Source organism: Triticum dicoccoides, chromosome 1B, assembly GCF_002162155.2.
Source record: "Triticum dicoccoides isolate Atlit2015 ecotype Zavitan chromosome 1B, WEW_v2.0, whole genome shotgun sequence".
NCBI lineage: Eukaryota > Viridiplantae > Streptophyta > Magnoliopsida > Poales > Poaceae > Triticum > Triticum dicoccoides.
The window spans coordinates 506,213,053-506,226,789 of record NC_041381.1 but is presented as its reverse complement, the minus strand read 5'-3'; the positions used below and the strand labels follow the sequence as shown (position 1 = coordinate 506,226,789).

Here is a 13,737-nt window from a genome sequence, read left to right as displayed (position 1 = left end):
TTAGGTTGCCATGTTTTTGAACATCGTTAGTCGCCATAGCAAGTTTGCCTTGTTTTTGAACATCACTTGTTTGTCATGTTTTTGAACATTTTAAAATGCCATGGCAAATTTTCCATATTTGTGAACATCTATAAAGTTTGACATATTTTTAAACATCTATAACTTTGCCATGGCAAGTTTGTATGTTTTTGAGCATGTTAATTAAAGAAGTTTGCGATGGCATAAAATGGAGTGAAATTTGTCATGGCAAAAATGGTTTAATTTTTGCCATGGCAAAAATGTAGTACTTTTGCCATGGAAATAAATTTAAAAACGTCATGGTTACACAAGTATATTTAAGATGCTACATAGTAAAATTTGCCATGTTCTATAAAATGTAAATTTTCCATAATATTTAAATTAAAATTGCCATGGCAACTTAAAATTAAATTTGCAATGGCAACTTAAACTAAAATTTGCCATGTGAAATAAAGTATTTTTGCCATGGCAAAAGTGAAGTAAAAATTTGCCATGGCAAAAATGGAGTACTTTTGCCATGGAATAAATTAAAAAATGTCATGGCTATGCAAGTATAATTATCGTGCTATGTAAATTTGCCATCATATTTAAAACAAAATTGCCAAGCTCTTTACAATAAATTTTCCATGGCAACTTAAAGTAAATTTTGCCATGGCAATGTAAACTAAAATTTGCCATGTGAACAAAAGTATTCTTGCCATGGCAAAAAGGAGTAAAATTTGCCAAACAAGTTTGCCATAAACATCTATAACTTTGCCATGGCAAGTTTGCATGTTTTTGAACATGTTAATTAAAGAAGTTTACCATGGCATAAAATGGAGTAAAATTTGCCATCGCAAAAATGGATTAAAAGAGTATCTTCGGTTGCCAAAGAGCTAAAAACGCCATGATGTACATACTTATAAAAATTGCCATGCTACTGTCAAAATGGGTATTTGGAAAATTTCACTAGCAGGTCCCATGCTAAAGGAATTTGACTTTTTTTGTTTGTTTTAGACCAGTTCAGTGAATTAACACATATACCCCGATAACGTGTGACCATTCGGTCTGGGAGCACCCCAGACCGAACGTCACGTTCGGGACGGGAGGAGGATCGATCGAACGAGTACGCTCGTTCGGGAGGAGAACGCCTCATCCCGAACGCCCCCACCAACCGGGCCCGGCCTTTTTCCTGTGAAAGGAAAACGAAAAATAAAGCCCATATTAAGTTACGATTAGTAAAAAAAAGCCCAGTTTTTCTGTTATTAGTAAATAATGTTCTTTCACACGTCAAAATTGCCATGGACTTTTGCCATTCTATGAGAAAAAATTGCCACGTTCAAGTTTATGTTTTTAAAAATGGCGAAAAAGGGAATAATCATGGCAATTTGCATCTGTACAGTATGAAAAGCTGCGATCACTTTGAAGTTTACAGAAAAACGCAAAAGTTGCCGTGAAGTGATATGGTGAAAAAAGTTCTCTCTAGACACATAGAAAATTTTAGGAAAACAATGGAGAAAACATCTTAAGTTGTAATGATATTCTGCATGAAATCCCCATGGCAAAAACAAATTTGAAAGAATAAACTTGCCGTGTTCTCAAACTAATTTGTAATGTCCATGACAAACATTCTTCGGATGGACATAGCAAAAAGACACAACGAACCATAGAAAAAAATGAATTTAGTTGCCATGGAAAAAGACATATCTATAAACAATACTGATTTTGGTTGCCATGCCACATTTGCCATGTTTTTAGACATCTACAAACATTGCCATGTTATTTTGAACATCTTTAGTTGCCATGGCAAGTTTGAATATTTGTGAACATGTTCATTAAAAAGAAGTTTGTCATGTTTTTGAACAAACTTAATTAAAAAAAGTTACCATGTTTTGCACATATTAAAAGTTTGCCATGGCAAGTTTGCCATGTTTTTAAACATTTTATAGTGCCATGGCGAATTTTTCATATTTTTGAACATGTACAAAATTTTGCCATGTTTTTGAACATCGTAAGTTGCCATGGCAAACTTTGCCATGTTTTTCAACAATTATAACTTTGCCATGGCATGTTTACATGTTTTTGAACATGTTAACTAAAGAAGTTTGCCATGGCATAAAATGGAGTAAAATTTGCCATGGAAAATGGTTTAATTTTTGCCATGGCAACATATCTTAAGTTGGCATGGCGCACATTTGAAGTTGTCGTAGTAAAAGTTTCCATGGCAAACTTTAGATGATTTGTTAGTTGGTGTGTGGAAAAATAATCCAAAGTTGCCATGGCAGCTTTAGATGATTTCTTAGTTGGCATGTGAAAAATACTCCAAACGGAAAAAAATTTGCCATGGAAAAACAACTTAAGTTGTAATAAAATAGGGAACATTGCTAATTTTCCATGGTCGAAAATCATCGTTTTAAATGGTGGATGGGAAAAACATGTAAACTTGCCATGGCAACACAACACATCTGAAGCTGTTCGTATGGCTAACATAGTAAAAGTTGCCATGGTAAACTTTAGATGATCTATTAGTTGGCATGTGGAAAAAACACTCCAAACTTGCCATGGCAACTTTAGATGATTTGTTAAACGACGTGTGGAAAAAATACTCCAAACTTGCCATGGCAACTTTAGATGATTTGTTAAACGACGTGTGAAAAAATACTCCAAACTTGCCATGGCAACTTTACATGATTTGTTAAACGACGTGTGAAAAATACTCCAAACTTGCGATGGCAACTTCAGATGATTTGTTAAATGGTGCGTGAAAAAACATGTAAAAATGGCAACTTTAGATCATCTCCTCTTCTCTAAACAAAAATCTCTGTTCACAAATCAGGCAGATTACAGCTAAACGCATGAAAGCGAGTTGATGGCTGATGGCTACTATTCACTAGTGAAGACAGAGCGCACACCTGCTTGATGGTTCAGATAGCTGGTGACCATGAGAGCGAGTTGATGGCCACGCTGAAGAGCTGGACGTAGACGACAAGCGCGATCATCTGGGCGGCGGCCGCTGCGACCATGACCGCTTGGTCGAGGCGGTCGGAGCAGCCGAAGAGGGCTTGAATGGCACGGCGGCTCGAGTCCTCGTCGGCCCGTCGTCGAGGCACGCGCCATCACCGTCAGCAGGCAGCGACCCGTCATCCCCACCGCTCCGAAAGCGATGGATGGGGAGTGTGCCACCAAGGACTCGGAGGCGGGCGGCTCCATGAGCGGCGGGACCAGCCGAAGAGCCTCAGCAGCCCCTCGCTCTCGGGAAGGATCCCGCATGGAGCGCCCCCTATAGCCAGTGCCACGCCCTCGCTGCCGCTACCACCGAGGCACCACCGGATCTCCTCCGGCCACCACCGCGGCCTTGAGCCCATCCCGCCTACCCAAAGGTCCCAGGCGGAGGAGTTTGGGGCCGGGCGTCCATGGCGAGGGATGCAGCGTTGGATGACCTGCAAGGATGCGGCGTCGGAGGATTTGGGGACCGGCCGTCCATGGCAGGGATGCGGCGTCGAAGGAGTTCGGGGCCGGCCGTCCATGGTGGGGGTGCGGTGGAGGAGATGCCCGCGGTCGCTGGAGCCTAGCCATGCCGCTCACCATCCCCACGCCCGGCGACCTGCTCCGACCGCCGGAGGCCTTCGCCGCCGTCCCCGCCTGCCCAACGCTGGCATCTGATGTTCTGTAGTGTGGATAAGAGAGTGGGAGGAATGGGAGGAGAACGAGGGAGTGGTTCGGGTGACTTTGGCTTCCTCCCGAACGACTCCCAGTGATGACGTGGCAAGCGCATGGCGCCAAGATTCGTGCGACGGCAACGAGATGGTTCGGGAGGAGATGCTAAAATCCGGACGTTCGGGAGTTATTGATTCCGCACAAAAAAACGAGTAGTGGTCTTTTCTTAGGCCTCAGCGATAGTTTTGCTTCCCCCTCGGCAGCCTGTTGTTGTGAGATCCTTCGCTTGCTGCGAAAAGTCCATTCTGCACCCGAGCTCATATGCTCCCGCATGAACAGTAAAATAAAAAAAAGTTCAAAAAATTTCAATTTTTTTGAGAGAAACATTGACAAAAGTTTTAAGTGCCTGCAAAAATTCATCATGAAATCACATTCCTGGAAGGCGTGGCAAAAAAAACAAATTCAGTGCTTCAAAATGCGTTTGAAAGTAGCTTTTTCAGAGTACTATTTTTGTTTTTTTTTGCCACGCCTTCTAGGAATGTGATTTCATGACGAATTTTTGCAGGCACTTAGAATTTTTGTCAATGTTTCTCTAAAAAAATTGGAATTTTTTGAATTTTTTTTGATTTTACTATTTATGCGGGAGCATATGAGCTCGGGTGCAGATTAGCCGCGTCCCGCTCGCTGGCTCACACTGGCAGCATGAGGTCCCTCACACAAAGGGCCTTGCCTGCCAACTGAACCGTTTCGCCCGTGCAGGGCGCAGCGCTGGGACTCATGCATGGGTGGGATAGATAGCCGGCGTTTTCAGCGTCGGCTCCAGCGCCTCTTCAGTCTTCAGCCCTGGAGACAGAGGCAGCTCTTCTTCGTTTCAGTAGTCTTTGAGCAGAGCCACCTCCATCCAGCAAGAACGCCTGCAGAGCGATGATGGTTTGTGCAATGCAGTCGAAGCTGGCCTGAGAGATTAACCAGTGCACTGCTCATGCGTGTGTGTTTTTCTGAATCCAGGCGCTGAGCGAGAGGCAGCCGCAGTCGGAGAAGAAGGCCCCGCGGGCGAGGCCCATGTCGGCGAAGGCGGTCTTCGTGCTGTGCGCCACCAGCTTCTTCGTGGGGCTGCTGCTCAGCGGCCGGATGACGGTACTGTCTCCCCCGGCGTCGGGCAGCCACGGCGGCTCGAGGATCGCCCTCTTCTCCGACGACGACTGCGAGCACAGGCGTGTAAGTGTCACTAGCGTTCAATCACACCATTTCTCCGTTCGCTCGACGCAAGCACACCCCACGTACGTACATTGTTGTCGATCCTGCATGCGGCTTGGTTGATCGTTCATTCTGTCTTCTTTTTCAGAAGCTGGAAGAAGAGAGCAACCCGAACGATGTCATGAACGAGGTGTCACGAACCCACCAAGCCATTCGGTAAGCACGTACAAATATTTTTGTTAGTCCCGACAATCAGGTGCCAATAGTATACTGATATTTGCTACGCATGTATGCGATGGTGCAGGTCTCTGGACAAGTCTGTGTCGTCGCTGGAGATGGAGCTGGCGGTGGAGCGCGCCAAGAGGAACGGCGGCCTGGGCGCGGCCATGCCGTCCAAGGGCCTCCCGAAGGTGTTCGTGGTGGTGGGCATCAACACGGCCTTCAGCAGCAAGAAGCGGCGCGACTCGCTCCGCGACACCTGGGTGCCCCGGGGCGACAAGCTCCGGCAGCTGGAGAAGGAGAAGGGGGTGGTGGTGCGGTTCGTGATCGGGCATAGCGCCACGCCCAGCGGCGCACTGGACCGGGCCATCGACGTGGAGGAGGCGGAGACCAGGGACTTCATGCGGCTGGACCACGTGGAGGGCTACCACGAGCTGTCCTCCAAGACCAGGATCTACTTCGCCGCCGCCGTCGCCACCTGGGACGCCGCCTTCTACGTCAAGGTCGACGACGACGTGCACGTCAACCTAGGTACGTACGTACCACACGCAGCAGTGGACTGGACTTGCTATGAGTTTGTATACGTACGTACCGTTGCTCCATCGATCGAGCTTAATTGTGTGGTGGTTGTGCGTGCAGGGATGCTGACGAACAGGCTCGCCAGGTACAGGACGACGCCCAGGGTGTACGTGGGGTGCATGAAGTCCGGCCCGGTGCTGTCGCAGAAGTAATCTAATCTAGTGCACCGAACTGAATAGATTGATTATTGACCGTCGTTTTGCCATGTCATTTTAACTGTGATCTCTCGCCATGGGTGTGTGTGGCTGCAGGGGCGTCAAGTACCACGAGCCGGAGTCTTGGAAGTTCGGGGACGAGGGGAACAAGTACTTCCGCCACGCCACGGGGCAGATCTATGCCATCTCCAGGGACCTCGCCTCCTACATCTCCATCAACCAGTAAGTACAATCTGCGTCCTAGGGTAAATGATCTTGTAAATTAACGTCGTTGCCTGATGATTTTCGTCGTATTATGATGGATGCGCAGGCCGATACTGCACCGGTTCGCGAACGAGGACGTGTCGCTGGGCGCGTGGCTCATCGGGCTCGAGGTGGAGCACGTCGACGACCGGAGCCTCTGCTGCGCCACGCCCCCTGGTACGCACAGTGCCTCCGTAGTTTTTCAATTAATCTAAACGGTGGTGAGGAGGATGGCCACTAATCCCCTTTTCCTCCGGTGTACGTACGTGCAGACTGCGAGTGGAAGAAGCAGGCCGGGAACGTGTGCGCGGCGTCCTTCGACTGGTCCTGCAGCGGCATCTGCAAGTCCGTAGACAGGATGAGGGCCATCCACAGCGCCTGCGGCGAGGGCGAGGGAGCCGTCTCCAACCTCGCCGCCGCCTGATCGGCCGCGCCACCCCTAGTGTCGACCAAGCTATGTTACATGCTTTGTTTTTTGTCAGACCTGAAAACTATCATCAGAGAAAGGAACCAACTGTAGTTTCCGGCCGGCAGGTAAACCGTAGAAACGTAGCGGCGTTTTGAGAACAGAGCATCTGGTGGTTTGGTGATCGAACCGAAGGTCATATCCTTTCATATCTGATGGTTGCAAGGCTTAGCTTTTACCAAAGTTAATCATTTGTATGTCCATTGTTAGGATTCCAAGCCAGTGCTTAACAACTTAGTTTTATAAATCATGGGCAAACTGCCGTGGACGAATCGATGTTAATTATCATTGCCACCATGCTTTTGTTGTGACTGCACTTGCCATCTCATCAGTCATCACCGCCCTCCTCCGCACTTCCTCTTCGTGTGTCCTCCTCAATGGGGTGCCGGGATCCCCAGTTCTGCACGGGCGGGGTCTTAGGCAAGGAGACTCACCGTCGCCGTTGGTCTTTGTCATCGTCATAGATTCGCTTCAACATCTTCTCAGCTCGATGACGAGGGTTGGTCTCTTTCACAATATTAGATGGTGTGGCACCTTTGTCGGATTTGGCTTTATGCCAATGATGCTGCTGTTTTTGTGGCGTCGGCTCGGGTGGATATTCCTTAGGTTACCTATAATGGGAATATCATAGCTAGTATTATGCATGCCAAATAGACATTTTAATTAGGTGACATGAAATTAAATGAAGAAAGAGAGCGTTGAATATCATACCATGGCACCGTATTATAATATATATTGTGCTACTATATACTCCATCCGTTCCTAAATATAAGTCTTTTTAGAAATTTCAATATGGACTATGTACAGATGTATAAAGACATATTTTAAAGTGTAGAACTACCCATTTTGCCAGGCATATAGTCCATATTGTAATCTCTAAAAAGACTTATATTTAGGAACGGAGGGAGTATATTGCATCAAACAAATAAGGTTATCTAAGATACTAATCTATTACTACAAAAGATACTAATCTATAATACTAAGCATTACGAAGGTAGTATCAGACAATAGTATCATATGCATGATACTTTGTGATACGACCCACTACGGGCAGGCAAGACAAAAAGACTATTGATTTATGATCATGTTTCAACCAAATATTAATCCCTTTTCTATCTGTCCATCTTTATGAATTGGTAGAGCACCACACCTTCCACTATAAATAACTAGTGGAGTGACCCGAGCGTTTGCGCGGATTGATTTACTATACAGTTTTATAAACATAATATCTGATTTTTGGACACATGCGCTAATATGCAACAACAATATATCTCTCTTCATCTTCACCCACTAGTGGTGACCGTTTGTCCTCCCCTTTTTTAAGTGGAGACCGTTTGTTCTCCTTGATCATGTATTGATCAACTGAACTATTACCAACAATTGAGCTTAAATTGAGACTACAAACCACCAACCTAAATCTGGTTTGCGTAAATACCCCGACCTACCATTAATGTACAATAATACCAAGAAAAAACTCAATTCGATAAGACATTTCGTCTTGTAAACATGAACGAATATCATTCAATCCATTCCATTCTTGCTTGTTTCTTTTTGTATGTATTAATACCAAAAGTTATAAATTTGATCATATCCTTTAGTAGGATTTTTCTTCTTATCGAAAATGGTTATGACAATTTTCAATCAATAAGTAAATCTAAATATTGATGGCTTATACAACATTAGACCATTTTGTTCTCCATGTGTCTTATTTATAAGTTAATTGAAATTAATTTAATTCCTAAAAATCATCCACATTAACCCACATCATGTTTCATTTGTCATTTTCTACTTGTGCACGGAAAGTTTGCATTATGTAGTAATATAAACTATTCAACTACTTTCCTTCGTGTGATGCTCTCACACACATACAAATCACAATGACATTAAAACACAATTATTCTCACATGATGTTAACAAAGAAAAAGTATTCTTAGATGATGCCATGCAAGCCCTTAAATGATCCTTATACATATATATATATATATATATACTCAGTTCTTCCTCTCAATCTATCACTTATTCATTACTTCTAGTTATTTTAGGGTTTGTAGTAATGGACGGTACATGGATGCTTTTGCTCAGCTACTGTGACGCCCTCGATTCAATCGTACACTAATCATACACGCAAATGTGTACGATCAAGATCAAGGACTCACGGGAAGATATCACAACACAACTCTAGACACAAATTAAAATAATACAAGCTTTATATTACAAGCCAGGGGCCTCGAGGGCTCGAATACATCAGCTTGAATACAAACGAGTCAGCGGAAGCAACAATATCTGAGTACAGACATGAGTTAAACAAGTTTGCCTTAAGAAGGCTAGCACAAAAGCATCTACGATCGAAAAGGCAAGGCCTCCTGCCTGGGAGCCTCCTAACTACTCTTGGTCGTCGGCGTCCGTCACGTGGTAGTAGGCACCCTCGGGGTAGCAGCAGTCGTCAAAGGTGGCATCTGGCTCCTGGACTCCACCATCTGGTTGCAACAACCAGAAAGAAGAAAGAAGGGGGGAAAAGGGGGAGCAAAGCAACCGTGAGTACTCATCCAAAGTACTCGCAAGCAAGGATCTACACTACATATGCAACATTATCAAAGGAAGGCTGTATATGTGGACTGGGCTGCAGAAATGCCAGAATAGAGAGAAGGTCTAGTCCTATCGAAGACTAGCATCTTCTGGAAACCACCATCTTGCAGCAAACAAGAGGGAGTAGAGTAGCATAAAGTAAAGTGGTAGTAGTGTTATCAACCTCGGCCAGAGATCCTTTCTCGACTCCCTGCGAGAAAGCAATCCCAGAGCCATACTATCCAGTTATCATCACAATCAAATCCTCATCACCATCCAGTTCTAGTTGTATCGATCGGGATACAACTCCAAGTGTCCGTTACCGTAGGACAGGCTATCGATAGATGTTTTCTTCCCTGCAGGGGTGCACCAACTTACCCACCACGCTCGATTAACTCCGGCCGGACACACTTTCCTGGGTCATGCCCGGCCTCGGCCAAACAATACACCGCAACCCGACCTAGACTTAACAGAGAGGTCAGCACGCCGGACTAAACCTATGCCCCCAGGGGTCATGGGCCATCTCCTCGGAAACTCCTGCACGTTGCGTACGCGGCCGGTGAGCAGACCTAGCTACCTCCTTCAACAAGGCAGGCGCTTGCGCAGTCCAACCCGGCGCGCGCCACTCAGTCGCTGACGTCTATTAAGCTTTGGCTGATGTATACGACGCAGAACGCCCATACTATGCCCACGTGATGGTTAGTGCTATCAGGCCAGAGGCCCCTCGGATCAAATATCCAAATCGTAGTGGATTAGGAACGCGCGGTAACAAGCAGAGACTCACGAAAGAGGTGACCCCGTTGCCCCGTCTCGAGGACTTGCGGCAAGGGCTAAGAATGCCCGGCCACGCCTCGTAATTATCTCATGGGCACCTTCCAGGTCAACCCGTCTCCACATCACTTTCCAAGTAACAGTTGTAAAGTCCAAGTATCCGTGTGTCCAAACATCAAGAGGAAAACCCAAGGAATCACCCTCGGTGGGTTCCACTCAATGTAATCATCAAGGTGAACGTAGAGGAATCACCCTCGAGGTTCACACTTGAGGGGTTGCACGACAGAGTCGTATCGGAAGTGGTTAAAGAGGAAATCACCCTCGATGACCACGACCGAATAGCTACACTACAGGGTTAACATCAGAAGTGTTGTAGAGGTCTCACCCTCGGCACTCGATAGTATCCCAGTAGTGTCGAGCAACTAAGGGGAAAGTGATGTGCGGTGCCGGGGCCTGGTCTTCAATCCCGTTGAACGGGTCTTCAATTGTGAAGCAGGGGCAACAAGGACAAGGTGGGGGTCACTGATGGATCACTAACCAACCTATACTAAGCAATTTAGGATAAGCAGGTAAGGTACAATAACAGGTACAAAAGCAGGCTATGCATCAGAATAGGAGCAAACAATAACAATAGCAAAATCTAATGCAAGCATGAGAGAATGGAATGGGCGATATCGGGATGATCAAAGAGGGGGGGGGGGGCTTGCCTGGTTGATCTGGCAAGGAGGGGTCATTGTCGACGACGTAGTCGATCACCGGGGCATCAGCGGCCTCGGGGTCTATCGGAGAGAAGAGGGGGAAGAAACAGTAAATACATAGCAAACAGAGGTAACACTAAGCATGACATGACGATACGTAGCGCTAAGCGTGCTCTAACGCGGTCCTAGACGTTATAGGTGAAGGGGGAAATCAGCCGGGAAGGTGTTCCCGGTTCCGGACCTGTGTCAGACAGATGACCGGAGGGGGAAAGTTCCATGTTCAGCATGCTAGGGGCATGTGACAGATGAACGGACCGCATATTCGGATTCGTTGGATTTTTCTGAGCAACTTTCATATAGAAAACATTTTCATCCGAGCTACGGTTTATTAGTTACGGATTTTCAAAGTTTAAACCAATTTCTGAATTATTTTAAAAGCAGAAAAGGTTTATTGCGTCAGTAGTGACGTCAGCATTGCGTCAGCTCTGCTGACCAGTCAAACTGACAGGTGGGACCCACCTGTCAGCCTCTCTGTCTAACAGAGGCTTAACTAAGCTAACATGGTTAGTTAGGGGGCGTGGGCCCCAGCAGTCAGTGACTGGTTAGTACTAACTAACTAACTAATTTAACTAACGTTTTAATTAATCATTTTTATTTAGAAAAAAAAACATTTATTTAACAAAATATGCGATGGGGCCCGCGTGTCAGAGACACTGTGCGCCCAGTCAGCACAGTTGACCACGGTCAACGTGGTCAACTGGGGCCAGGGGGCCCACGGGCAGTGACCCAGAGGCGGGGCCCAGGTGTGCCACGTCGGCCGCGTCGGGGTTTCGCCGCCGGCGACCAAAACAGAGGCGGGGCTCGCCGGACTTCACCGGGAATCGCGCACAGGGGGTCATTTGGCCCGGGACTTGGCGCGTTCGAACGAGAAGACGAAGCCGCGCCGCATGGTGTGGTCGGTTGGACGCGGGGGTGACCGGAACTGCGTCGGCGACGAGTGGAGGCGGCGGTGGGGTTCGGGACCTCGTCGGGATCGGCGTTGCAGTGCGTGTTTTGGCGAACAAAGGAGCTGGGCGAGGTCTACGGCGCTCCAGGAGCTCGTCGGAGCTACTAGCTCGAGCGGAGGAGCTCGGTGGCGAGCCCTACGACGGCAATGGCGGACGGCGGAGCTCGGCTTGCGGGCGAGCTGGCTACGGCGAAAGGCACGGCGCGAGGAGAGGAAAGGAGGAAGGGAGGAGCTCACCGGGCGGCTACGAAAAGCCTGCGACAGCTTAGGAGCGCAGAGGTGGCCGGAGATGACGGCGGTCACCGGCGACAGAGGAGAAAGGGGGCTGCTCGATCCGCTCCCCGTAGTGGCTCCCGGCTCGCGCTCACGGACGGGGACTGGGTAGACGACAGCGGCGGAGACGATGGGCTCGATGGCGAGGCGAATGGGGCTCGGTGGCCGCGAGGACAGCCGAGGCACGGCGGCGAGCGCGCTCGGGTCCGAGAGAGAGGAGTGCTCGAGGGGGAATCCAGAGGGGAGTGGGAGAGGCGAAGGTGAGTGGGGGTAGCTGGGGAGGAGGCCGAGGCGTCGAGGGGAGGGGTCGACCTTATCCTCCTCGTCGACGGTGAGGTGGTTCGGCGGGGACGGCGCCCCTGTAGCGGCGCGCACCAGGGGAACAGGAAGGGGGCGCGCTTCGGGGAGCTGGGCCGGCTAGGCTGGTGAGGTGGGCCGGCCTGCTGGGATGGGCCGAAGCCCAAGGGGAGGCCAGGGGCTCTCCCACCCCTTCTTCTTTCCTTTTCTTTTTTTTGGTTTTTCTTTTCCAGCAGCTTTTGCATTTTTCTTTTGCCACAATTGACTTTGCAAAATTATGCCACTGGCCAAAACAAACTCAAAGAATTAAAGTGCACTGCCTCAAAAAGGTTGGGTGGCTTTTGGAATAGTTGCCAATTTTATAAATCAAAAAGGGCATTTAATTTATTGCTTAGGTCACTGCTTTAAGTAGCTTAGGCCACTTAAACCTTTTGCAAAAATGTTGGTTCACCACCAATATTAGTTGTGGATTATTTGGCACATGATGAACATTTTTGTGTTCATGTCTGAGCATTTTGAATTTCACTCATAACATTAAATTGAATTCAACTGGAATTTAAAAGAGAAAGGAGACAATTATGATCGAACACTTGTTTAGCAAAAAGAATAACTTAACCCCAGGGGTTACTGTAGCATCATTACACCGGGGTGTTACAACTCTCCTCCTCTAAAAGAAATTCTCGTCCCGAGAATTAAGAGGTAGAAGGGAAAAGATCGGGGTATTCAGCCCGGAGGTTATCTTCGCATTCCCAAGTGGCTTCCTCTTTAGTATGATTCGACCATTGCACCTTGAGGAACTTAGTAACCTTCTGGCGGGTTCGACGTTCAGCTTCTTCAAGAATGCAGATCGGATGCTCCTTGTATGTGAGATCATCTTGAATTTCAATCAATTCCCGATCCACTTCATGTTCCGGATCCTTGAAGCATCGACGAAGTTGCGACACATGGAAGACGTCATGAACGTGAGAGAACTGAGGTGGCAACTCCAGTTGATAAGCCACCAGTCCACGACGGGCGAGAATACGGAAGGGACCAATGTAGCGAGGAGCTAACTTTCCCTTGACTCCGAACCGATGAGTGCCTCTCAAAGGAGTGACACGCAGATAAGCTTGTTCACCAGGTTGATAAGTTGAACCCCAGTGTTTCCGGTCATAGTTGCTCTTCTGGCGGGATTGGGCCGCCTTGAGATTATCCCGGACAATGCGAACCTGCTCTTCAGCTTGTTGAATAATGTCCGGACCAATGAGTGCTCGTTCCCCAGTTTCTGACCAATTCAGAGGGGTTCGGCACTTACGTCCATAAAGCACTTCAAAGGGTGCCATCTTCAAGCTGGCTTGATAGCTGTTGTTATAAGAGAACTCCGCATAAGGGAGAGATTCTTCCCACTTCTTGCCGAAAGAAATAACACAAGCTCGAAGCATGTCTTCAAGAATTTGATTGACTCGCTCGACTTGGCCTTGGGATTGGGGATGATAAGCAGTGCTCCAGGTAATATGAGTTCCCATTGCCTCTTGGAAACTATCCCAGAACTTAGAAGTGAAAATACTGCCGCGGTCTGAACTGATCTCCTTTGGAATGCCGTGGAGTGACACAATTCGGGAGATATACAAGGTT

The 13,737-nt window shown here is 47.5% G+C and overlaps 1 protein-coding gene and 1 long non-coding RNA gene across 2 annotated transcripts; one reads left to right on the top strand and one right to left on the bottom strand.

The window, feature by feature from the left end:
- Positions 1-890: 890 nt before the first annotated feature.
- On the bottom strand, positions 891-3,714 carry LOC119345003. The gene is made up of 2 exons (XR_005166888.1): positions 2,910-3,714; positions 891-1,189 (listed from the first exon to the last, which is right to left on the bottom strand). It is a non-coding gene; the product is annotated as an uncharacterized LOC119345003 (long non-coding RNA).
- A 714-nt stretch (positions 3,715-4,428) lies between these two features.
- On the top strand, positions 4,429-6,821 carry LOC119307465 (probable beta-1,3-galactosyltransferase 8). Its single transcript, XM_037583548.1, has 8 exons — positions 4,429-4,584; positions 4,663-4,872; positions 5,000-5,067; positions 5,156-5,601; positions 5,710-5,797; positions 5,901-6,026; positions 6,115-6,224; positions 6,320-6,821. Exons 1-8 carry the CDS (start codon positions 4,579-4,581, stop codon positions 6,469-6,471), a joined length of 1,206 nt encoding a protein of 401 aa, XP_037439445.1. The 5' UTR covers positions 4,429-4,578; the 3' UTR covers positions 6,472-6,821.
- The last annotated feature ends 6,916 nt before the right edge of the window (positions 6,822-13,737 follow it).

Excerpts from the sequence above, each read along its gene's own strand:
- LOC119307465 (XM_037583548.1), top strand. Across the intron at positions 4,873-4,999 it reads ACGACTGCGAGCACAGGCGT|AAGCTGGAAGAAGAGAGCAA; the intron begins GTAAGTGTCACT and ends CTTCTTTTTCAG. Across the intron at positions 5,602-5,709 it reads CGACGTGCACGTCAACCTAG|GGATGCTGACGAACAGGCTC; the intron begins GTACGTACGTAC and ends TTGTGCGTGCAG.